The following is a 27169-nucleotide window of genomic DNA, read 5'->3' as shown; positions in this document are numbered from 1 at the left end:
GCTATTAGTTATTCCACTGCAAGAGCAGAACATCAAAAATTTACTTCCAGGTCTGAGGAGGTGTAGAAGGGTTCGTTGGGAGGATTTAATGCCAGTTTTCTTCTTTTCTGGGAGCAAAACAAGTGCTTGCAACTTTAAAGACGGAAAGGGAGGTGACAGCTCTTTGCACAGGTCTGAGCAGAAAAACTATTATTTGTCCATATACCATAATATTGTCTTATGCATCAATATTAGCCTTCTAAAAAAGTTATGTGCAAGAAATTTTTGCAAGGCTGATATTTATCCACAGATTAACATTCCCACACATTCACAGATGTATGCTGACACTTTCTTTTGCTCAGACATGTGTGCAGTTCTAGCTGCCGTTTCCTGATTAGTGCACAAATTCTGCATACTTCAAATTTGCATGGGATTAGGTTACTGCATTGGTGCAGAATATTTTCTTGGTAAGTTCACAGTAGAAGCCATGACTTAGCTGCCAGTACACAGCTCTACAGTTAGTTTCTGATCAAGAGGCTTACCTCAGCTCCTGTCCACTGTGTGAGACACACTGCTTTTCTTAGGCACTGAAGAACCCTTCCTTGAGCTGCTTTCCACACATTTCTGCCTTATGTATTGTATGTGATTATGAACCTGAGAAAAACAAGAGTCGATTTTTGCAGAACACACCATGAAGAAACAAAGGAGCAGAGACAACCAAAAAGAGGAGGCACAGACACAGGTCAAATTGAGAAACATATTTATTAACAAAATGACCCGACACAGACGTGTTTCGGCAGAAATTCCTGCATTGTGGCTTCCACAATCTGTTTTGCGAATAGCAGCTGGAGATTTTAAGCAATTGAATATATTTTAGGCGCAGGCTGCTCTGACCTTTGACACAGGTATTTCTGCCAAAACACAGCCATGTTGGGTATTGGGTTCTGTTTACTAAGCTGCAGTGTAGGCCTGCAAACCTTTAGCGCACACTAACGATAGAGAAACCCATTATATTCCTATGGGTGACTCTATCATTAGCGTGCCCTAAAATGTTTGTGCTCCTACAGCGTGGCTTAGTAAACAGGACCCTTTGTTAATAAAGGTGTTACTCAATTGGACCTGTGTCTGTGCCTCCTCTCTGTGGCTGCCTCTGCTCCTTTGCTTCATTCTGAACCTAAACCAGACCAGGCTGCAAAGTGAAGCCGTCTTGTCTGTGCTTCTGTTTTAAATGGCAGTAACGTGCAGCCCTGCACTTCTTACTTACACTGAATATCCTTTCCTTTCACAGGGAGAGATTGGCAGGCCTGGTAGACAGGTAAGATCCAGGGTTGATAAACATCTGTTAGTCTTAAAAATAAGCACTGCCTCTTTTTGTGTACAGTGTTTCATCTCATGATTTTATGTGCTTACTGTATATGTCAAGCTGTTGTGGACCAAAATGCAATGGAGAAATAATTAACAACAATAACACTAGGGAGGGAATGGGACACAAATCCAAATTCTCTGTACTGCCAACCCTCTCTGTGACTTTGGTCATGCCACCTTGGGCTACATTTTCAAAGGTCTGCAGAACTGTTGGGGGTATAACTGGCTGCTTTGAATGTCTAGGTTACAAAGAAGCATGTTCTATATAGCAAAGCAGAGTGGCTGCCAAATACAGATGTCTGTCAGAAGGTTTGGCCATAGAAGAGGACATTCTCAGCTAATTTTCACCAGGATATTTAGACAGTGTTTTAGAATCATAACCCTGATTTATGAATTAGTTCTCTGCACCTTGCACATTAACTTAATCACTTATAATTCCACAAGTGCATGGCTGTTCGTCTCTCCCATGCCATTCACCCAGCTATAAATGGAGAGCACGAATCATAAAATGGTTACTTCTCCTCTCACCCCTTTAGAACTTTATAAATGAAATATACTGTCAAAACTATCCCCTTGTAGAGGCGCTCACATGTATGTGCTTCTCAAAAGACTAAGGAAGATAATTATTCACTGTCTTGGGTTTAAGTTTTTCAAAAATGTGGTAAATAAATCCGCGTTAGGAGTTACGGATCAAGAAAGGGATCTGGGTGTCGTCGTCGATGATACGCTGAAACCTTCTGCTCAGTGTGCTGCTGCGGCTAGGAAAGCGAATAGAATGTTGGGTGTTATTAAGAAGGGTATGGAGTCCAGGTGTGCGGATGTTATAATGCCGTTGTATCGCTCCATGGTGCGACCGCACCTGGAGTATTGTGTTCAGTACTGGTCTCCGTATCTCAAAAAAGATATAGTAGAATTGGAAAAGGTACAGCGAAGGGCGACGAAAATGATAGTGGGGATGGGACGACTTTCCTATGAAGAGAGGCTGAGAAGGCTAGGGCTTTTCAGCTTGGAGAAGAGACGGCTGAGGGGAGATATGATAGAAGTGTATAAAATAATGAGTGGAATGGATCGGGTGGATGTGAAGCGACTGTTCACGCTATCCAAAAATACTAGGACTAGAGGGCATGAGTTGAAGCTACAGTGTGGTAAATTTAAAACGAATCGGAGAAAATTTTTCTTCACCCAACGTGTAATTAGACTCTGGAATTCATTGCCGGAGAACGTGGTACGGGCGGTTAGCTTGACGGAGTTTAAAAAGGGGTTAGATAGATTCCTAAAGGACAAGTCCATAGACCGCTTTTAAATGGACTGGAAAAATTCCTCATTTTTAGGTACAACTTGTCTGGAATGTTTTTACGTTTGGGGAGCGTGCCAGGTGCCCTTGACCTGGATTGGCCACTGTCGGTGACAGGATGCTGGGCTAGATGGACCTTTGGTCTTTCCCAGTATGGCACTACTTATGTACTTATATACTTATGTACTAATAAATACATTATGGTCATAGGGCCAGTTTCAAGTAAAAGATGCCCAAAATTATGTGCCGGGAAAAATCAGTGCTGAGCGCTATTTTGTAAAGGGCGCTCCAGAATGAGTGCCAAGACTTACATCAGCTCAATTCTGGTGTAAATCCTGGCAGGCAAGTTGAGCACGCATCCCCAGAATTCCAAAAAATTGGTGAAATTTTTCAGGATGCCCCCTTTTGAGATCTGTGCGGTTGGTGGAGAAGCACGCAGATCAGAGATCCGCACGTAACTCCCAATTGGTGCTTGTTAACACTAATAATTGCACCAATTAACCAATAATTGACCCAGCTAAGCAATTAAGTTGCACGTGTATCAGAGATCCACGTGCAGATTTTGCCACAGATCTTTCAGCGCCATATATAGAATTTGGGAGATAATCAGGGGCATTTTCGAAAGAGAAGGGCGCCCATCTTCCAACACAAATCGGGAGATGGGCGTCCTTCTTTCAAGGTCATCCAAATCAGCATAATCGAAAGCCGATTTTGGAAGTCCTCAACTGCAGTCCATCGCGGGGACGACCAAAGTTCACAGGGGCGTGTCGGAGGTGTAGCGAAGGTGGGACTGGGGCGTGCTTAAGAGATGAATGTCCTCGGCCGATAATGGAAAAAGAAGGGCATCCCTGACGAGCATTTGGTCGACTTTACTTGGTCCATTTTTTTTCACGACCAAGCCTTGAAAAAGTGCCCAAACTGACCAGATGACCACCGGAGGGAATCGGGGATGACCTCCCCTTACTCCCCCAGTGGTCACCAACCCCCTCCCACCTCAAAATTTTTTTTAAATTTTTGCCAGACTCTATGCTAGCCTCAAATGTCATACCCAGCTCCAGTACAGCAGTATTCGAGTCCCTGGAGCAGTTTTAGTGGGTGCAGTGCACTTCAGGCAGGCAGGCCCATCCCCCCTTACCTGTTACACTTGTGCTGGTAAGTGAGACCTTCAAAACCCATCCAAAACCCACTGTACCCACATGTAGGTGCCCCCTTCACCCCTTAGGGCTATGGTAGTGGTGTACAGTTGTGGGGAGTGGAGTTCGGGGGGCTCAGCACCCAAGGTAAGGGAGCTATGCACCTGGGAGCAATTTGTGAAGTCCACTGCAGTGCCCCCTAGGGTGCCCGGTTGGTGTCCTGGCATGTGAGGGGGACCAGTGCACTACGAATGCTGGCTCCTCCCATGACCAAATGCCTTGGATTTGGTCGTTTTTGGGATAGGTGTCCTCGGTTTCCATTATCGCCGAAAATTGGGGACGACCATCTCTAAGGTCGCCCATCTCAACATTTAGGTTGACCATCTCTAAATGTTGAGATTTGGGTGTCCCTGACCGTATTATCGAAATGAAAGATGGACGCCCATCTTGTTTTGATAATAGCGGTTTCCCCGCCCCTTCGCCGGGACGTCCTTAGAGATGGGCACCCTTAGAGATGGTCGTCCCCGTTCGATTATGCCCCAAATGCATGCAAAACATCTAATTACTATGCAAACTGAACAACTGCAGTAAGCTGTGTTGCTCCTGGAAAAATAATGCCAGCAAAAGGCTTGCATTACTTTTCCTGGCTGGGAGCATCGGACCACTAAGCCGCAGTTCAATGCTCCTGGCCATATCTTAAAGGGACCAGCCAATAATGGATGAACTGCTCCTTGACCCAAAGCCCCCTATCACATATCTCCCGTGCTCCACATAGCCCCTATCAATACCCCCATACTCCTCCCAAAACCCCCTCTAGCACATACTCCCCGTTCTGATGGTCCTCTTTTCCTCAGCCTCCCTGATGGCCCCCTCAAGACCCCTTGATGCCCCTCCTTTTCACAGAAGCCCTCCTACTTTTGCATAGGCCCACCTTTTCAAATCCTCAGGTCTAGTGGGATCAGAGCAGGGGCAATCCTCAGTCACTTCTGCCTCTGTCAGTCCAGTTTCAAAATGGCACCACCAAAACCCTTATCCACACTCTCATCACCTCACGCTTACAGTACTGCAACTTGCTTCTCACAGGTCTCCCACAAAGCCATCTCTCTTCCCTTCAATCTATTCAAAATTCTGCTGCATGACTTATATTCCGTTAGTGTGGCGATGCTCATATTAGCCCTCTCCTCAAGTCACTTCATTGGCTCCCTATCTGTTTCTGCATAGAGTTCAAACTCCTCTGCAGCTCCTAGTACCTCTCCACTCTTATTTCTCCTTACACTCCTCCCCAGGAACTGCATTCATTGGGTAAATCTCTCATTTCTGTACTCTTCTCCTCCATTGCCAACTCTGGACTCCATTCCTTTTATCTTGCTGCACCATATGCCTGGATTAGAATTCTTGAGTCAGTACGTCAAGCTCCTTCTCTGGCCTTCTTCAAATCTAGGCTAAAAGCCCACCTTTTTGAGGCTGCTTTTAACTCCTAACTCCTATTCACTTGTTCAGTGCCCAGGTCTGTTTTATCATTCTCCCCTTGTTGTTCTCTTATCCCTTATTTGGCCTGTTTGTCTGTCTTGATTAGATTGTTAGCTATGTTGAGCAGGGCCTGTCTCTTACATGCTCAGTGTACAGCACTGTGTACATCTAGTAGCGCTATAGAAATGATAAGTAGTGGTAGTCTCATGGTACTACTACTAGGGGTTGCGATGCTATCTCTACTAGACCTCAGTGATTTACAAAGGTAGGGCTGGAGGGGGGGCTTTTGTTGAAAGGACGGGCCATTGGGGGAGTTATGGAAAGTGGTTTTTAGGGGGTTTTGTGGAAAGAGGGTCCTTTAGGGGGGGGGCTGTAGAAAGTGGGGTCTTTGGATGAGGTTTTTTTGGAAGAGGATTTCGGGGGGGGGTGTAGAAAGGGGTGCTATTGGGGGTTATGTGCAAAGGGGGTGGGTGTAGAAAGGGGTGCTATTGGGGGTTATGTGCAAAGGGGGTGGGTGTAGAAAGGGGTGCTATTGGGGGTTATATGCAAAGGGGGGTATGTGTTGAGGAAAGCATTGGGAGGGAGGTATGTGAAGGGGGCCTCTTCAGGGTGGGAGGACGGGGAGATATGTGATAGAGGGTTTCAGTTAAAACAAGCAGTTTAGCCGTTATTGGCTGGCACCTTTAAGATGTGGCCTGGGGGCATTATGGCTTAGCAGTATGAATAATGCTGCTTGCAAAGTTGATTGCAAGCAGCATGTTTCATGTACCACGGGATTGACTAATCTGTGGTACTGAGATACCACAGGTCAGTCACTCCCACGGGAAACTAAGTTGTGATACAAGCTCAATTTTTACTGCACCTTAATAACTACCTCCCTTACTTAGATTTTACCCATGGAACTTGGAACTAGCCAGATGGAGCTGCTGAACTGTTGTTTGAAAATCTGGCCCAAAGTGCATTGCAGTGCTGTTCAAACAGGAACTGCTCAAAGCAAAATTGCTGCTATTTATTCATTTTATCATTATGATTAGAACAACAATGGCATTATTATTAATGCTGCATGCCATAGATTTCAGTCAAGGCTGAAAACCTTTTCCTGAAGGCTAATTAAATTGTCAGTTAAAGCAACGTGTACCATCATGCGCCCTCATTGTCAATTTGCTATTTATTCTGTTCCTATGGATTTGTTAGTGTGTAAATCTGGTGAATGTGCCACTTGCTTAGTCACATTCATGATTGTGAGCCTCGGTGCTGTATTGATCTCATGCAGGTATTGGACCAATAAATGAAGAAGCTGATGTAGTAAGCTGTGATATAGAGTTTGCAGGCTAAAAAAATGCAAAATGGTGACAAATGTACAACAGTTTAAAAAATCATAGATTTTGCATGTTTTAAAGCACAAGGGAGTCCTTTTAATAAGCTGTAGTAAAAATAGGCCTTAGTGTGCTAAGGCCATTTTTATCTCAGCCGTAAAAACCCTGATTTTATTTTTCCCATTAAAGGCCAGCACTAACGGTGCCAATAGCATGCAACCCTTTAAAAAAATTACCATGGGAGAACTTACCTCCTCTGGTTTTGTAGGCATTAAGGGTTCCTGCATTATCCATATGCTAACCAGTTAGCTCAGGGGAATCTAGATTTGCACAGGAATGCTCACTCCCTGTCCCTGACACGCCCCCCTTAAAAATACAACAAATGATTTAGCGCACAGTTAATGAGCACATATTCAAAAATTACCATACGACACTGTAGCATACCCTATGGTAGTCTGTTTTTTGCTGCATTAGGGACACATTAGTGCCTAATGCAGCTTAGTAAAAGGGCATAAAACTTTTTTGTGATAAAATATCAGAAATAGAAGACAACTTTTTTTTTACAAGTAAGCCACTATGTGCAAATGTTTATTTCAATTGCACATTAATGAGCTGTTATGGTGCAAATGTATGCAAACAACTCATTAATATGCTTTTGTATGAAAACAGGCAAGTGACAAAGGCTTTTTGGGTCCATTTTCACACACACACACACAAACACAAAATTACACCTTCTTAGTAAGGTGTCATTTCTTTTCAAGGTTCTCAGATCTCTTTTATATAGTGATGGCAGTATGTCCTTTAAATGGGCTGCTGGCCCCATTTCTGAGGTTATGGTGCACTGATAGCCCCTATCAACCCCCCAGTGGCATTCCTAGGGGGGCTGACACCCGGGGTGGATCGCCAATGCGCCCTGCCCCCCCGGATGCAGTGCGACCCCCCCGGCGAAAGGACACCCCCGTGAAAGAACCCCCCCCCCGGTGCACGCCGCTGGGGGGTGCCACGCGCACCTGTCCTTTGTTTGTTCCATGCTCCCGCTGTGCCCCGGAACAGGAAGTAACCTGTTCCGGGGCAGAGGGAGCATGGAACGAACGACGGACAGGCGCGCGCGGTAGCCCCCCCAGCGGCGTGCACCCGGAGCAGACCGCAGCCACCGCCCCCCCTAGGAATGCCACTGCAACCCCCCCCTCCACTTCCACCCCAGCCAACAGGCACTGGGCTAAAAGTGACAAATGCCCCCCTGTCACTCAGTTCCACTTGCAGGGTATCTCATTACATTTTGCTCTTCACACTTCCTCAGCTCCCTTAGCGTCCCTCCAGACCGGCCCAATGATTAACTGATGGTTTGTGCACGCCTTCCAGCAGGTGGAGACTGAGACTTCTGACTCATCTAAGCTAGCCAATAAGAGCTCTTGCCAGACAGAAAATTCCAGTATTCTTAGTCTCCAGCAGGTGGAAGGTCTCTCTTCTTTCTTCCCTTTTCTTTCTGTGTAAAAAAAAAAAAGAGAGAGAGAAAATGTCTTTGAACTCCTTCTTTCTCTATGCACCTACTGCAGGGAACCTAGATGAGGTAGTGGTCCATGGGGACCTGGGGTTTCCTTGGGGGTGTTACACCCGGACGGCCGGGTCCCTCCCCCAGTCCTGACTGCTCTTGGCTGGCTCACTGTGTGGGTCCTGCAGCTGCTCAGACTCTTCAGGGGAAGAGACTCTGAGGTTGGGATAGGCAGCCGCATTTCTTTCTAGTTTGGTGGGGGGAAGGGGAGAAGTCCTCCCAAATGTTTGATTTAGTGCTGCTACCTTAGTGTGACTGAAGTTTAATTTGCACTGTCTCAGCCCTTTCACGGGAAGGGTGTCCTGAGAGCCAGGAGAGACAGCCACACTGATTGTGCATTGAAAAAAACAAAACAAGCAAAGCAGCTCTATTTTGGCTCCCTTCAGCAGCCTTCCCTTTTTCTTGGGTTCACTGCTGGTTGGCTGACTTTCCTTGCAGGGAGAGTGTCGGCGTTTGAAGAAAAAAGAAAAAAAAACCCTCACCTTTTCCACCTGGGATGATAAAAGATGAAGTAGCACAATTAATATTTCTGTTTATGGCTCCATTGGGAGGGTCAGATTCTTGAATACTAAACTGGTTGCTATAATATCATTTTCATTATCTTTTAAGGGCAGATCGGGCTCACCAGGGGTCCCTGGAATGCCAGGCTCAATTGTCTTGCCAGGACCTTCAGGACCCAAGGTAAGGAATAAACATCAAATTGATATTCAATTACCTTTATTTTAAAAGCCCTATTTACAATCGATTTGTTCACGTACATACCAGCATTTACATGTGTATATCCAATAGAGGTGTAAAATTCAATTTTAGGAAGCCAGTATTTACACGGCAGTCTTGATTATGTGCAGATTGCAAGGAGGTGGGTTTTGGGTAGAACCAAATGTATACTTGTATTGCTTATTTCAGAGAGGGAATGCACACATATGTCCCAATAAGGTTTTTAAAAATGCTCGTTTTGGCCAGGTCTTTGGTGGAAGTTTTAGTAAAAAGAGTCTGGGATCCTTGAGTTCAATTCTGTGATATCTCTCAAGGATGATTGATGCCTCCCTTATTACTAATACACAATCTCCCAAATTCTATATATGGCGCCTTAAGTTGTACGCAGTAATTTGGCTGCATGGACAAATTGCACGCACAACTTAATTGATTAACAAGCCAATCAGCGCCAATAATTGGTACTTAACCAATTATTAGCACTAATTGGCTATAATTAGAATTTATGTGCACAACTTTCTAGGTGTATTCTATAAGGCGGTGTGCGTAAATTCTAATGCACACTGTTGAAAAAGAGAGAATGGCCATGGGAATGGACTGGGTGGCTTGTGGGCATTTCAAAAAACTATGTTCCCTATTATAGAATACACCTGATCTGCGCCTAACGTAGGTGCAGGTGTTTAGACCTGGTTTTAGGTGGTCTAAATGTGTGCGCCTAAATTCTAATTGCAAGAACGGCACTTGAGCGTATTCTGTAAACTACGCCTAACTTTAAGCACGCTAATAGGCATGTACATGGTTAACACGCGTTAAAAATGTTAACGCGCCTATAACGCTACTTAGTAAACAGGGCCCTTAGCTGTGTTTTGAGCCGCTCAGTGTATTCTATATACCGCACAGAAATTTAAGTCTATTCTATAAAATTTGGGTGTACTTTAGAGAATACGCTTAGGCATAATTTTTTTCCACACAGATTTTTCAGGCACCATATACAGAATCTAGCCCTTTGTGTCTAACTTTGGGAGTGAGCCCTTATACCTGTCAAAGGCTGTTGTAAATACTCACGCCCAACTAATGGCAATTAGGCCCACAAATGCAGTTATTCTAAAACATGGTGTCTAATTTCTGTGAACGCCCCTGACCTGCCCATGGCCACGCCCCCTTTGGAGTTGCACATTATGAAATTTAGGTGCACAAGTTATAGAATAGGGCATAGGGCAGATCTGTGCATAACTACTAATGACTGCCAATTAAGTGCTTGTTAACACCAATTATTGATTGTTAGCACCTAACAGGGCTGCCAAGAGACACAGCCGGGCCCGGGGCAGAACTAGACCGCCACACATGCGTGCCCCCTCCCACCTGGTCTGCCGCGTTACACCCCCACTCCCCCACACTCAGGCCGCCGCCCCCCCCCTGCACCTCGCTCTGTCCTCTCCTGTGCTGCTCCTGTCCGGGTCCTGGGTGGCACTCAGGAGCAGGAGAGGACAGACCCAGAAGCAGTCAGGAAGAAGCTTGTTGTCGTCGGGCCCGGGAAATTTTGCACCTTCTGCCTCCCCCCCTCTCGGCAGCCCTGGCACCTAATTACCTAGTTCGTTTACATGTGGATCTGTGATCCACGTGCAGATTTGCATGCCCAGCTTTGGGTGACCTATTCAGAATCTGGCATAGTATGTAGCACGTTCACTGCTAAACAGTTTCCATGCCCATTGTCTGCCCATGCCACACTCCTGGCACAAAAAGCACTTAATGCATGGTTTACTGTGTGCTAACGGTGAAAATACTGCAAAGCTCTATAATGCAGCTCTGCACTAGCAGTTAATGCAGCGTAAACTGAGTGTTAAGTGCTTAATGTGGTTTAGTAAAAGGGCCTTTAAATGGCCCTTTTATTGTGGAATTCTGTACACCTTGGCTCTTGAAATTGCTGGATTAATGGGGGTTAATTTTCTTTATTAAGAATGGACTAAGTTTACATGGGAATAGGTTTGTCAGGGTGGAAGGTACAGGGTAGTGATAAAATTTATTTTTGTAATGTTTGTTGTATTTATTTATTTGGATTTTGCTCACACCTTTTTCAGTAGTAGCTCAAGGTGAGTTACATTCAGGTACACTGGATATTTCTCTGTCCCAGAAGGGTTCACAATCTAAGCTTGTACCTGAGGCAATGGAGGGTTAAGTGACTTGCCCAAGATCACAAGGAGCAGCAGTGGGATTTGAACTGGCCACCTCTGGATTTCAAGACTGGTGCTCTAACCACTAGGCCACTCCTCCGCTCCTCCATATGTACCATGCCTTAGACTCTAGAATGGAGTTATGTAAATTAAGCAAAATAAGATTAACTTCATACATATGTGTCTAGCTTTCAAGAGCTCTCTTCTCTTTATCAAGATAATGCAAAGTGAGCTAGCGATGACGTTACCCAGATAAATTGCAGGTACCATTGCAGTGGTGATGTGATGATGTTTGCTTTCAAAACTGTGAAGAGATGTACAATAAATTGGAAGGGGAGGTGAGGTGATATGTGTGCAGGTGTGTGAGAGAAATGAAGGAAACAAACTGCAAGTGTGTCCCAAAAAGGCCTGTCCGGGGCTTGGGAATGTATACTAGTGGGAAACAGTATCAAGACGGCAGGAAGGGAGGATCAGCAGTTTGAAATTAATCTGGGCCACTGGAAACTTTTATCCCACCCTGGCAAAGAACCAGGTAGATTCTGTAGGTGTTAGAAGACCCAGTGCCAACGTTTTAGGACTACATTGTGTGAAAAGGATCATCTGATACAGATCAGCACTATGGAGCAGTGACTGGAAAGTGTCAGATAATTTGAATTGCTAGTTGGTGGGTGAGGTTTCATTTTCAGGATTCGGGCCTCGAGTGCCAGTTAAATTGGACAAGAATACTGCCTTGGGCACTCCTATGTTTGAGTGTTTGGTTGCAACAGTTTTCCATAAACTGTAAAAATAAATCTGATTGTAATTAAATGCAAAGACATCTGGCAGATTTTGTGCATGTAAATCAAATCTATTCAAAGAAAGCCTGACAGGCACATTTACTTCATGCACACAAAAAAGTAGGGTATTCAGGATTTGAAGCCTTTTTGTAAGGACCAACAAAAATGATGTTTTAAAAAGCTTTCTACATTGAAAATAGTGAGATCACAATTTCAAAGATACTGGAAGTTGATTCCACATATTAGCTAGCTGATATTGAATTGACAGACAGAGTAAGATGTTAAATTGGCTTTAGGTTCTTATGCATTGGAAATTTAAGATGAAGGAGGTTGCAATTGTTATATCTAGGAAAAGAACCTTGTAGCAAAGATACTGAATTCAACATGTAATGAGGGGTGTCCTCAGTAAGAATTTTAAACGTAGTAATACCTAGTTTATATTTCAATCATTTTTATTGAGCATATGTAAACAACATTAACTCTCCAGTTTCATTAACACATAGCACCTCCCCCCTTCCTCCCAACATCAAAAGCTGTACACAAGTTTACCAAACAGTGCTTCTTTGTATCTGCCATTACAAGTTTAATAAATGTCCCCTTGCTGCGGGGGTAAGTGTGTCCCAAAAAGGAGCCCATCTTTGTTGGAATCTCCAAGCCCTGGCGGCGGTTGAGTTGTTTGCTTCCAGCAGTGGTGTGCTGGTAAATTTTTAACAACAGGATCTCTCCCCGGTCCACCTCGGCGCCCCCCCCCCCCCCCCCCGTCCACCACTGCGCCCCCCCCCCCCCCCCGTCCACCTCTTCTCCCCCCAAAATTGCAGAGCTGGCTATAGCCGGTGGGGGGGGGGGGGGGCAATGCATTACTTTCTCCAGGAAAAAAAAATTAAATGATCCCAGGTTCCAATCTAATTCATGTTTAATGTGGGATAAAATGCCATAAATAAGTAAATAAATATAAACTTTTAATGTTGAGCACCTGATTCTCAAACGGAACATATTCCAAACACTATAATGAAAATAAAATGATTTTTTCTAAATTTGTTGTCTGGTGACTGTTTTTCTGATCATGCTGGCCCAGTATCCGATTCTGCTGCTATCTGTCCTCTTAACTCCGTTTCCAGGGCTTCCTTTCCATTTATTTCTTTCCTTTCCTCCTTCATTTCTGGTCCTCAGCTTCTGCCTATTTTCTTCATCCATGTGCAGTTTTTCTCCTCTCTTCCTTTTCCCTTATCTCATCTCCTTCCTCACTCTTCCCTCCCCTCCATCCATGTCCAGCATTTATTCTCTCTCCCCTCCTCTCCCCCTGCCCTCCATCCACTCATGGCCAGCGACCCTTCTCTCCCTTGCCCTCCATCCACCCATGGCCAGCGACCTTCCTCTCCCCTGCCCTCCATCCACCCATGTCCAGCAGTGACCCTCCTCTCCCCTGCCCAGCATGCACCCATACCAGCAACCCTTCTCTCCCCTGCCCTCTATCCACCCATGTCCAGCAGTGACACTCCTCTCCCCTGCCCTCCATCTACCCATGTCCAGCAGTGACCCTTCTCTCCCCTGCCCTCCATCCACCCATGGCCAGCGACCCTTCTCTCCCCTGCCCTCCATCCACCCATGTCCAGCAGTGACCCTCCTCTCCTCTCCCCTGCCCTGTATGCACCAGCAGCTCCCTTCTCTCCCCTGCCACCCCCTCCCGACTTGTTCCGCAAATTCTCCTGCTTCCTCCCTCCCTCCCTCCCTCCCGATCCGGTCCCTCACCGACCCTACCTTGGCCATCAAATTCTTCGGGGCAGGCAGTGTTGCCTGCCCGCTGCCATCGCTGACTTTCCTCCGCCGCCCGATCGCGCTTCAAAATGGCCGCCGAGACTTACAGAAGTCTCGCGAGGCCGCCTCTGGAAGTCTCGGCGGCCATTTTTAAAGCACAAACAGGCAGTGGGGGAGAGTCAGTGATAGCAGCGGGCAGGCAACACTGCCTGCCCCGAAGAATTCGATGGTCAAGGTAGGATCGGTGAGGGACCGGATCCAGAGGGTGGAGGGAGGGAGAGCCGGCTTGCCCTTTCCAACAACCGGCTCGCAAGTCCGGGCAAAATTTAACAACCGGATCTTGCGAGCCGGAGCCAGCCGGCTCCAGCACACCACTGGCTTCCAGTCTCTCTAGTCGCATCAGATGCCACGCCAATGTTTCATTGAGGGGGTATGTGTGGACAGCCACCCTGTCAGGATGCTTCGTTCGGCACCTAACCCTTACCGTTCAGTGAATCCAGACTGCCCCAATTTGACTGCCCCTATCGGACCGACCGTTCACTTGTCTATTAGATTGTAAGCTCTTTGAGCAGGGACTGTCTCTCTTTGTTAAATTGTACAGCGCTGCGTAACCCTAGTAGCGCTCTAGAAATGTTAAGTAGTAGTAGTAGTAGTAGTAGTCAGGATGGTATTTTTGGCCATGATTATAGCTTGCACCACAAAGTCTCGAAATCCCGGGGGTCCCATCCTGAGCTGCCCAAACAGTAGCTTTGGGTCATAGTGCCACCCGGTCAACCATACTGCTGACACCAATTTTAATAATCTTTTCCAAAAGGCCATTACATTTGGGCAATTCCAAAACATGTGTCCCAAGTTTGCTCCCTCTGCTCCACACTTCATACATGCTCCATCTGGCGATATTCCCATGTGAAAAGCGCGTCATGGGGGAATATATGCCCGCAATACAAATTAGTACATAAGTACATAAGTAGTGCCATACTGGGAAAGACCAAAGGTCCATCTAGCCCAGCATCCTGTCACCGACAGTGGCCAATCCAGGTCAAGGGCACCTGGCACGCTCCCCAAACGTAAAAACATTCCAGACAAGTTATACCTAAAAATGCGGAATTTTTCCAAGTCCATTTAATAGCGGTCTATGGACTTGTCCTTTAGGAATCTATCTAACCCCTTTTTAAACTCCGTCAAGCTAACCGCCCGTACCACGTTTATTTATACTGGATTTCCCAATGGGCCGTCACCATGGTACTTTTTCGCAGGCCAATGACATGTTCTTTAAGTACTACTGTTGTTACCTCCACTCCAGTTCGTCACTCCATGCCTCTTCTAACCTTGCAAAGTTTAATTCTGGGGTTGTGTCTTTAATGTATCTATGGTGAAATGACAACAGCACCTTCTGCTGTGCCCCAAGTGAAAACGCTTCTGCTAACTCCTCTTGTACATCCTCTGTTAAGAACTCCCATGGGAAACTGGCAACATAATGTTTTAACTGGTGATAGTGAAAGAGATCTGACGGCAAAAGCAGGTATTGTTTTTGTAACTCCGCAAACGCCTTTATCTGTCCCTCCTCCGTCAAGGCATGCGCTAAATAAATCAGGCCCTTTCGCTTCCATCTCCGGAAAGCACCATATATTAATCCTGACATAAAGTCTGGGTTGCCACAGATTGGTAAGTATGGAATGGCTTTGGCTGAGAAATGATGTAGTCGGCAGATCCTTCGCCACACAGCCCTTGCCGTTGAAAAAATGCAAGTAGTTTGCAGCATTGGTGGTATTCTTCCTCCAGACGCATGCAGCAAATAGCCAAAGTGGGTATCCTGCGACAGCTGGGTCTCCAGTGTGGTGGCTGAAAAGTATTGTGTAGCTCGATACCAATCATTGATGTGTCTCATACCACTTGCAATTGTTAAATGTCTTAAGCTTAGTAACCTTAAACCCTCATACTGAACCGATATTTGAAGTGTTGTTAATGACATTACTACTACTACTACTATTTAGCATTTCTATAGCGCTACAAAGCGTACGCAGCGCTGCACAAACATAGAAGAAAGACAGTCCCTGCTCAAAGAGCTTACAATCTAATAGACAAAAAATAAAGTAAGCAAATCAAATCAATTCTTGCTCTCTTCCCCCACCAGAGGAATTTTTGTAGTGCACGATTCAACTGGTTCTCATCCTTATTGAAGAGGTACAATGGGAGAATTTGAAAGGTGTATAACCATCGTAGAACAATCATCATGTTATATAGAGCTATCCGTCCCATAAGCGAGAGCGGATAGGCCTGCCACAACTGCAACCGTATACAAGTCTCAGACATCAGTTTAGAAATATTAACCTTATATAATTGAGACAAATCATTTGGTATATACACTCCTAAGTACTTAAAGGCCTCTCCTGCCCATGTCAAGGGTAGGGTCCCTTTCCATCGGGAACTATCTCTTTGAAGTACTGCAAGGGTTCGAGATTTTTGAAGATTTAATTTAAAGCCTGATTATTGACTGAAACAATCAATTGTCTGCAGCAATATGGGGATTGAGTTATCTGGATCTCTTGTTATTACCAATAAGTCATCAGCGAATGCCAGTGTTTTCACCATTTCCCCTCCCAATTCCACCCCTAACACCCCCTTCTCCAACCCCAGGGCCCTCAGCAGGGGCTCCACCGAATGCACAAACAATAATGGAGATAATGGGCACCCCTGTCGAGTGCCCTGGCGAACCGGAAAAGCGCTACTTCGCACCCCATTGACCAGTATTGAGGCCTCAGGTCCTGCATACAAAGCTTGTATTGCCCCATAAAACCAGCCCTGAAAACTAATGAATTGTAACATACCAAACAGATATTCCCAGTCAACTTTATCAAAAGCTTTTTCAGCATCTAAGCTAATACTAGCGCTGATGTATCCATCTGCTGACATTGAGCCATAGCTAGCAACAAACGATGAACGTTGCCACCAGCCTGCCGATGTCGCACAAATCCCGCCTGCTCCCTACTAATTAATCTAGGTAGTATTTGAGCCAAGCGACTCGCTAGTACTCTTGCTAGGATCTTAATGTCTACATTTAGTAAAGAGATTGGACGGTAAGAGTCTGCCTGATCTCCCGGCCTTCCTGGTTTTGGTATCAATGATATCAAAGCTACGTTTGCATGTTGTGGGAACTCACCCGCGTCTATCACTTGTTCATAGTATGCCTGACGATAGCCCAAAAAGGTCACAGGTAGCAATTTATAGAATTCATTCATGAACCCATCTGGCTCCGGAGCCGAATGCAACGTTAGGCCTTTAACCACTTCCTGCAGCTCCTTACCTGTTATGGGGCTATTTAAGTTTTCTACTTCCTGGGTAGTGAGGCGTGGGAGACCCACCCATGCTAAATAGTCACTCAAAAGGGGGGTTGGCGTCCCTGCGTGCCTCTCATATAACTTAGCAAAATGTCGAGTGAAGACCTGGGTCATCTCCTCACTCTTATTCCACACTACTCCAGTATTATCTTTTATAGTGGTTATCGTTCTACGCGCTCCCCAGGACTTAACAAGTCGCACTAATAGTGCCCCTGCTCTATCCTCAAACCGTTGTAACTTATATTTTTGGTAGAGAAGAGACCTAGTGGCCCGCTGATGAAGGTGGGAGTTTGATGATATCTGAATGGCTTGCAATTGCTCCCGTGTTCCTGCGTTTGCTTTTTGTAATTTCAATTCTAACTGCAGGATTGTTTTAGAGAGCTTCCTATTCCTGGCCTGCACATAAGCTATAACATATCCTCTCAGGACCGCCTTGGCTGTCATCCAAAAGAGGATTGGGTTCTCCCAGTGCTGTTCATTAAAACACGCATAATCGTCCCATTTTTGGCAAAGGTATTTAGCAAACTCTTTATTATGGTACAAGTACGCTGGGAACTGCCACCCTGTCCTGGCCTGGTAGTACTCAGGCGCTTCTATGTCCACCCATACCATAGCGTGATCTGAAACTTCTTCAGGACCTATGGGTGAAGCCAACACCCAGGAGAACATTGTGTGGCCTATTAATACATAATCTATAAGCTTATATGTGCCTTGAGCCCTTGATAGGTGTGTGAAATCTCTCTCTCTTGGATATAAGGATCACCAAACGTCTATTAAATTCAGCGTATGCATGAAAGTGGGGAGCGCTCAAACCCTGAGCCCACCCTGTGGAGCCGCTCTAGGGACTGAACAGTCTTGTGCTGGATCTGCAACTAGGTTAAAGTCTCCCAGGACTATCAAATTATGTGCCTGATATGAGGAGCAGAGTCTAACTATAGTTTGGTAAAATTCAGGGTCATAGGTATTTGGCCCATAAAGGGCTAAGACCAGATAATCTCTATTGTGCAACCAGAGACGTATCATAACATACCTCCCTAAGGGGTCTTTCGCTGCCCTCGCCGCTATCCCTTTTCTAATCAATATCGCCACACCTCTTTTGCGCCCTGCAGTGGAAGCAGAGTACATCTCCCCCACCCATTTGCACTTCAACTTCGAGTGTTCTTCTTCTGAGAGGCGAGTTTCCTGTAAGCAGGCAACATCTGCCCTGGCGCTGTAGAGCTGACAATATTTTTGCCCTCTTCACAGGGGTTGTTATACCTCCCACGTTCCAGGTTATAAACCCCACAGTCTTAGCCTGCATGCCTCTTTATACCGTGGGGGCTGTTTTTATGAAGTCCGGTACTTTTACCCATAACCCCGGGCGCCCAGCCCCGCCCAGGATTCTTTCCTTTTTCTTTCTGTTTAGCACTGCAGACAACAGTTAGTCACTCTTGAAAGCTCAGCATAGTTTGGTAACACATCTGTACGAAATCTCCCCCATGCTGTAACAACATAACAATACCCAAGTTAACATGCCCTCCCCTCCTCCACCCCCCCCCCCAGCGCTTCTCCCCATTGCTACCTCCTTCTCAAACCCCGCCCAATTGATCCCCAAACTCTCCCCCACTTCGTAAAGCAGGAGGTTGGAGATCTTGCGTGAAATGGCCCCTCCCCCGCCCATGCCAACCTCGACCACGGCTCCATCTATCAACTCCAACGCAGAGATAATCTCAGGCAAAGCTTTGGCAATCTCTGCCTTAGTCAATGACTCCTCCGAGTCTACTCGGGTTATAGTCATTGCCTACACCAAGCACACACAAAATAAAAATTAACCTCCCCACTTATATTCAATGTTACCGTTCATAACTTGTAGTTGACACCAAAATAGTGTCTCAGTACTAGACCTCTGTGCTGCTTCCTACGATAGCTGCCATCCACTACTCCTCTCTGTTGGCAGTCTTTCCTAGAAAGTGAACTCTTGCCTGGAGAACTGTCTCTATCCAATTAGGTGTTGACACTTGAAATAAGGTGATTATCATTTATGAAAGTTGACGCTTCTCCCGGGGTTCCAAATGCATGCCAGACTCCGTTATGCATGATCTTCAATTGTGCAGGGTAGTTTAGCATAAATCTTTTCTGAGCATCTGCTACTGATTTACAGATGGGTCCAAATAGGCGTCTTCGCTCTTGCAGTGCAATCGAGTAATCCTGAAATATCTTTATAGGTGCCCCATCATAGAACAGGTTATTCCACTTTATCCGTGAGCCTCGCAGTATTTCAGTTTTGTGGAAAAAATTATGGACCTTTACTATAACTACTCGAGGCTGCTCTCCCTGTCCCTTCCACCGGCCAATTCTGTGTGCTCTCTCGAGGCATAAGGGGCCCGCACTATCGGAAAGCGTGAATTCTGTTTTCATCCATCTCTCCAGCAGCGCCAGTAGTGTTTGATCTGGCAATGTTTCTGGTAACCCCACAATCCAAAGATGAGATCTTCTTGACCAATTTTCTAATTCATCAAGGTGTTGTGACTTCTCTTTTATTAGTTTCTGCAGTCACTTAATTTTGTCGGTTGTTTCCTTTTCAGTATCTTCCACCACCGACACTCTCTGCTCTAACTCTCCCATCCGGCGCGTGGTCTCCTCCAGCAAACCTTCCAGACTAGTAATCTGCCCCGAGAGTAGCTGTAACTGGGGTTCCATTGCTGTTTTTACTGCCTCTGTAAATTGCTTTAATTGCGACAGAGCAAAAAGTGTGGCTGCTTGATTCTGGCTCGCTGCCATCTTGGAATCAGTGACTCCCGGTAACTTTTGTTGCTCTTTCTTCCCTGTTTTTCCGGGCATCGCCTCTGACATTCGCACTACAAACTCATCTATACACAACGCCACTTCTGTAGTCCCACTGGAGCTATTTCTAAAGTTCTATCGTGGTCGGGTGAAGCCGGGCGGGCGAGGAAGCCCGAGAGGAGAGCTTCCACACGTCTTCTCTCCTCAGGTCATCACGTGATCTCCGTAATACCTAGTTTAAACTGTATTCTCTCACGAATTAGTAACCAGTAGAGTTTAGATTAATAAGGTTGATGTGGTTCAAACCAAGATAATCCAAAAATCAGTCTAACAGCAGAATTCTGCACCAACTGTAAACGATGAATCACTAATTTAGATTCTAGAGCAAACAGCTAACGCTAGATTGCAGTAGTCTAACAACGCGTGGAACAAACTCCCCGAGGCCATACGCCAGGCCCCCTCCCTGCCCATCTTCAAATCTCTGCTTAAAGCCCACCTCTTCAATGTCGCCTTCGGCACCTAACCTCTACACCTCTACCCAGGAATCTAGACTGCCCAACTTGACATTTCGTTCTTTAGATTGTAAGCTCCTTTGAGCAGGGACCGTCCTTCTTTGTTTATTTTGTACAGCGCTGCGTAACCCTAGTAGCGCTCTAGAAATGTTAAGTAGTAGTAGTAGTAGTAGTAGTAGTCCAGTCTAGAGAGAATTGGACCAAAAGTCTGAAAGCTTCTAGACTGAATATTTTCTGTATAATCCTCAATTTTCTCAATGTAATGAATGATTGTTTATTAATTGACTGAGTATTTTACTACTACTATGGAATACACATTTATGGGGGGAAAGAAATTCCCCATTGAGTTTTATACCAGCTCAAAGGTGGTCCAGCGCTGGTCATTGGGGGCAGGAATGCAGCCCCCTCGCTCCTGCCCTTGGCCACTGCTGGACCACCAGAGATACAGGTAGGCCTGAGGGGAGGTCTTCTTTCTTTGGGCTTGGGGAGGGAAGGAGGGACATTGTTGGTAGGGGGGCAGGGGAACTTTAAAAAAAATGTTTGGCCCAATTTTCAGACGGGCCCCAGCTGAATATTGGCCTGGCTCGCATAAGTACTGGTGCCCAGCCTGCCCAAAATGATCCTCCGATATTCAGTGCCAGTGTCCAGACATGACCCAGCACTGAATATCGGGGGATAATTTAGCTGGTGGCTGGGGCATTTCAGGGGGCTTCTTACTAGTGAGGGCTAGGAGAAGGAGGGGGCTCTGGGGTTTGTTTGTTTGTTTGTTTTGGGTTTTTTTTTAAATTATGTGGGTGCCAGCACTATTCTAAATTAGGAGCTGTCCTAAATTAATCCGTTTAGCTATGCAGGTGCCAGCACTATTAAGTGCCACTGACTATCCCCACTTAGGTGATGGGAAGCGATTTAAGAGGGCAGGAGAGGCTCCTACCCACTTCAATCACTTTCAGTATCAACCTGTCTGTGTTTAGGAGAGTTTCTTGTATAATACTGGTGGAATGGAGCATGTCCTAACCAGGATGTTCAATTCCCAACTCAACATTTATGTAAAATGGACCTTTATGGCTTCTTGTGTATAAATAGAAGTTATTTCATTTCATGGTGAAAGTTAACTGCTAATTGTGGACATTTTTAATAACCCACTATTGGTGTATGTTTTCATCTTTGCAGGGTGAACAAGGAGAATTCGGATTGATGGGATTGCCAGGTGCAAGAGGACCAATGGGCCCCAAGGTTTGTTAATCCAGGTGTTAGATTTCTGTACATTGATTTCTGTCTAATGCTGTTTGACAGCTGCTGTTCATGTGACCAGTGTAGTCTTCAGTAGCTGCACTCTGTTCTATTGTCTTTCAACCACAGTCAGTGTGATAAAGTACAGAAACTTACATGCGAACACTTGAAAACTCTATAAGAGCAAAATGTACTGCATTAAAGGAAATTTTAGAAAAGCGAAACCTGGACAATTGTCAGATTCTGACTGGGTTTTTTTTAGCATGATCTTTTGAGATCATATAAGTTCCCTGCTTTAAGCACACACACAAAGAAATCATCAGAACTAGATCACCTACATGCAGCAAGAAAAGCTCCCCTGCAACTTCTCCCTTCTGGAAAAGTGAGGAATACATTTTTAAAAGGTAGGAAACCTGCTCCCTTCTTCCCTTGCATTCCTTAGCCAGCCAATAGGCTGCAGAGACAGGGGAGAGGAGTAGCAGGTCAGCAGAAACACATCATTCCTGCCCTCTGCTGTGGCCCTGCACCATGGAGCTCTAAGCCCTGAGTCAGCGGAGTAAAAGAGAGAATGTGAGGGGTGCACAGACCTGGTGCCTAGGTTAGATGCCTTTTGTAAGATTCACATTCATCAGCTGTATGCCTCCTGTTTCTATAGATTCCAACTGTATTGCAGTTCCCAAATATGTTTTAGTGGTTGTGAAGTGTTTCGCTTTCTTCTATAAAATATGTAATATTCTTATTACAGATACATAATCTGTTCAATATTTTTTAGGGATTTCCCGGAGCTAAAGGAGAAAAGGTAAGTAGTCCATTGGATTAACAATGTCTTTGCATGTACAAGGAGCATTCCTGTAGACTGTTTGACACTTCACAGCTCCATCAGTCACAATGCAGGAATGGCCTGGTTTATCAAGAATGTTCTTCTGTTCTGCATCTGTGGCAGAAGTCCTTGATATTTGAGGTATGTGTGAGTGTGTGGCTCAGTGAGGGTGCATATGTTGTGGTTTGGATGTAGGTGGAGGCGGGTTAGGTGGGTTATTATGTGTGTGTTTGTGAGATGCCTTTGAAAGACCCTTTTGACACCTTCCTTTGCCAGCCTCTTCTGTTATTGTTATAGGCCTCTATTGCTGTGGAGGAGTAATGGGAGGTGGAGGGGGGAACCTTTTGGAATGGTCAGCAGAGCTTCTAATAGCTTGCCTTAGAAAACAATGGGGATTTTAATTTTTCAGGACTGACCCTTGTGTTTCTAGTTTTCAAACTCATCTGAGATATTCATATTTTCCTCTGTATGCCAAATATGGTGAATTTCTGTCCTTTTATTGGAATTAATTGAGCTTACAGATGGATTGACAGACAAAGGGACGTTGATTTCTATTGCATAATTCTTTATAACATTCCATTTGTGCTAAAGCATAAAAATTGTTGAGATCAATATTCAATGACATGGAGGGGCATAATTGAACGGGGACGACCATCTCTAAGGGCGTCTCGGTGAAGGGGCGGGGAAACCCGTATTATCAAAACAAGATGGCCGTCCATCTTTCGTTTCGATAATACGTTCAGGGACGCCCAAATCTCAACATTTAGGTCGACCTTCGAGATGGTCATCCCCTGCTTTCGGTGATAATGGAAACCGAGGATGCCCATCTCAAAAATGACCAAATCCAAGTCATTTGGTCATGGGAGGAGCCAGACTTCGTAGTGCACTGGTCCCCTTGACATGCCAGGACACCAACCGGGCACCCTAGGGGGCACTGCAGTGGACTAACTGATGCACTAACTGAATGGAAAAAGGCATGCAGTGGTCACTAACCACCTCCCACCCCGAAAAAAACAACTTTAAAAACTCTTGTCTTTTTTTTTTAGAGTATGGGTGAAGGATGTCCTTCGCTATGCCTCCATGACGGCAGTTGAGGACGTCCTTTGCTATTTATTTATTTAGATTTTGCTCACCCCTTTTTCAGTAGTAGCTCAAGGTGAGTTACATTCAGGTACACTGGATATTTCTATGCCTCTGTGCCTGCAACAGCAGTTCAGGATGTCCTTTGATATACCTCTGTCCCCCTGCAGTTGAAGACGTCCAAAATGTGGATGTTTGTGAGAAGGACTTCCATGCCTGGATGTTTCTGTGAGAAGGATGTCCATGTCTGCTATGCCTCTGACACCCCCTTGATTTATTTGGATTTTGGATCACAAGTAGCAACAGTAGGATTTGAACCAGCCACCTCTGGATTGCAAAACCATTGCTCTAACCACTAGGCCACTCCTCCACTCCCTTGAAATTTGGCCATCCCTGTGGGGGGGGGGGGGCAGTTGATGACGTCCAAAATGTTTGAAAGAAGAACGTCCAAGCCCTTGTTATGCCTCTGCTGACACACACATACCTCCCCCCCCAGGGACCTGCATACTGCCCCCCCCCCACCACCACAGGAACGACCAAATTTCAAGGGAGGCTTTTGATCCTGCCGATTTGGGCGACCCTGAGAGAAGGACGCCCATCTCCCAATTTGTGTCGGAAGATGGGCGTCCTTCCCTTTCGAAAATAAGCTAGATAGTCACCATTTATCTTTAAACTCACTCTCTATCTGTATCTAAATATGTTTAAAGATGTATGTTCATAGAAGTGTCAACTTTAAAAATTCATATAAGACTTCAAATGCTTAGGTTAAATGGCTAAAGACATACCTGCTGTTTGTGTGTCGCCACCTGAGCATGTAAGTTATATGATCAGTGTCTGAATTACTTTGCTGAACATATATGGGGTAGTATATAGCCTGTAGCAGTAAGTAGCTTGCAAGCTTCTTCCAGGCGTAGGTGGACCTAATCAAGGATATTCAACGCCAGGGCATGTGTGGCTTCCAGCATTGAATATCTGGATATGTCCAGTTAATTCAGGGCATAAAATTAGGACGTCTGCTCCAAACTTTATGAGCTTACTTAGCCAGTTAGTGGACTGAATAACAACATTATTGGCACAGAAATTTGGCTGCAGATGCAATTTCCAAATCTAGGCTTACTAAGCTACCCTTCAAGGGTAAGTTTCTAATTGAAGAAGACCTGGAAAAATAATTTAAGGACTTGAGCGGCTCCAAAAATCAACGTTTACTTGAGGACAAATCTTGGTCTTCTTATTGTTCTGTGCAAAGCAGGACACAGTTTTGGGACACAAAGTGTTATAGTCCAGACCATTCTACTTCGTTCTAGTGCCCTCACTTTCAGCAAAAACAGTCGTCCTTTTGGAGAGACAAGAGAGGAACAGGGCAGACCCCTCATGCCTCTAAACCTGCCTGCTCTTTGCAATGATGGGGTCCAGGTCCACTCATCTGGGACCTTGATCAGTGAGCATCTGTCCGCATTTCTTGACAAGTGGACCAGAATAACTACAAAGCATTGGGTTCTGGAAGTCATCAGAGATGGTTGCAAGCTGGAATTTTCTTGACCGCTTGCAGATTTTTTCTTGGCATCCCCTGCAAAACTCTTTCAAAGCAGCAAGCAGTAAGTTCCTCCTTACAGATCTTGCTTGCTCTAGGTGCAGTAAAGCCAGTACCAAGGGCCTGTGGGGGTCTGCAAAAGGTATTCCATCCATTTCGTGGTACCCAAGATAGAGGACTCCTTTTATCCTGTTCTGGATCTCAAGTCTATAAATCATGCTGTCAGAATCTCTCACTTCCAAATGAAAACCCTTCCTTCACTAATAGTCTCTGTTCAGCCTAGTGAAGTCTCTAGACTTAAAAGAGTCCTACTTTCACATCCCAATTTGGCCTCCTTATCAGAGGTTCTTGCATTTTGTAGTTCTCAGAGCTCATAAGTGAGTGTTCAAATTTAGGTTTGTGTATTCATGTTCATATGGGTTTTTTTTTAAATCAGACCCCTGATGCAGGCATATCCATGCCAAAACACAGCCCGTGCCGGGTCTACTAATAAAGGACTTTTCATTGTCCCATACTTGATGGCCCTTGCTGCTTTTTTTCTTCATTCCTGTGTGCTCTTTGACCCTCTCCTTTGCTGCTGGATTGTGTACAAGTGATGGATGACCTTCAAGAATTCGGACAATGTTCTGAGTTATTCAGAGGATCGTGTTCTTCATCATCTCCAGGAGCCATCCCAGGATTTGGAAATTAACATAGCATGTGTAGATGTGTTCTCAAGCATAGTTTGGACAGAGAATGAACATAAGAACATAAGCATTGCCATAATGGGACAGACCGAAGGTCCATCAAGCGTAGCATCCTGTTTCCAACAATGGCCAACCCAGGTCACAAGTACCTGGCAAGATCCCCAAACAGTACAATACATTTTATGCTGCTTATCCTAGAAATAAGCAGTAGATTCTCCACAAGTCCATCTTAATAATGGCTTATGGACTTTTCTTCTAGGAAGCTACACAAACCTTTTTAAAACCCTACTAACTGCTTTTAACCACATTTTTTGGCAATGAATTCCAGAGTTCAATTACAATTTGAGTGATGAAATGTTTTCTCCAATTTGTTTCAAATTTACTACTTTGTAGCTTCATTGTGTGCCCCCTAGTCCTAGTATTTTTGGAAAGAGTAAACAAGCAATTCATGTCTACCTGTTCCACTCCACTCATTTTATAGATCTCTCTCATATCTCCCCCTCAGCCGTCTTTTCTCCAAGCTGAAGAGCCCTAGCCACTTTAGCCTTTCCTCATAGGAAAATCATCTCATCCCCTTGTCGTCCTTCTCTGTACACACATAGGTTATAAAATATGTGCATATGTCTGTACTTCAGTGTACATTAACACCTTTGCATGAGCTGCTATAATATATATGGCTGCATCTTGGCTGTATCAGCAGGTTTGTGAGGCAGTTTTATAAAGACACATAGGTGTCTTTATAAAATTGCCTGAAAATAGGCACCTTTTGGTTTCTCAACCTAGGTGGCCTGCTATAAAATTTCCCTCTACCCATCTGTGTAAAATGCTGCATAACCTTGTAGGCTATACACGTGACAATAAAGCATCAAGGTATCAACCATAGTTTAAATTTAGGAAAAAGCTGAAAGCGGGACTATTTCAACAAGCTTGTAACCTCTGATGAGCCATTAACCCATGACTATCCTTGGTCTGTGAGGCCTGTATATTTTGAAGATAGTAGTATGCATTTATGTTGCTTTGCAAGTATTTTTGTTGATATAATTTGTTTTTTTAATTTTGTATTATACATGTAATATTATTTCCTGCTCAGGCACCGCCCCCAGAGTTAACTGTTTATAAAAGTGATTGCTTCAGGCTCCTATTGGAGCAATAATTCTTTACAATTTTACTCTCTTTTTAACCAGGGACTCAAAGGAGAAAGGGGTGACTTAGGCCTGAAAGGAGACCAGGTAATTTCTTTTTCAAGTTTTTCATAAATCTGTGTGTTTCACATGTTCAGAAAGAAATTGCTATATTTGAGTTCCTCCTGATGTGTAGATGCTGCATTTCAGTGTTTGCTCAGATTTATTTCTAATAGAGTTTAGCATGCATTAAAAGAGTTCCAAAAGATCTGCAGTACACAGCTGATAATGTTTTCCCAATCTTATTGGCATACCATGAAATCATTTTAAGTACCCTTTGTTTGGAGAATAAGGAGAGGAAGAAGCAAAAGCTAGCTCCATCCTTTCTGGCAATATGTTACTATTAACAGTGGCGTAGGAAGAGGGGGCGGGAGGGGCGGTCCACCCCGGGTGCACGTGCTGGGGGGGGGGGGGGTGTCGGCCCCGCTGATTCCCTGCTCCCTCTGCCCCGGAACAGGTTACTTCCTGTCTTCCTGTTCCGGGGCAGAGAGAGCAGGGAACCA

At 45.1% G+C, this 27169-nt stretch overlaps 1 protein-coding gene across 1 annotated transcript in view; it reads left to right on the top strand.

Annotated features, from left to right (window-relative positions):
* Positions 1–27169, top strand: part of COLQ (collagen like tail subunit of asymmetric acetylcholinesterase) — a 180101-nt gene that overhangs the window by 71244 nt on the left and 81688 nt on the right. The window contains exons 5-9 of the mRNA XM_030202541.1: positions 1268–1294; positions 8719–8790; positions 21309–21371; positions 22141–22167; positions 26670–26714. Of these exons, the coding sequence (XP_030058401.1) occupies positions 1268–1294; positions 8719–8790; positions 21309–21371; positions 22141–22167; positions 26670–26714 (234 nt within the window). The remainder of the gene's footprint in view (positions 1–1267; positions 1295–8718; positions 8791–21308; positions 21372–22140; positions 22168–26669; positions 26715–27169) is intronic.

This window comes from Microcaecilia unicolor, chromosome 1, assembly GCF_901765095.1.
Source record: "Microcaecilia unicolor chromosome 1, aMicUni1.1, whole genome shotgun sequence".
NCBI lineage: Eukaryota > Metazoa > Chordata > Amphibia > Gymnophiona > Siphonopidae > Microcaecilia > Microcaecilia unicolor.
The sequence above is the reverse complement of the archived record's forward strand: the minus strand, read 5'-3'. Positions and strand labels throughout refer to the sequence as shown.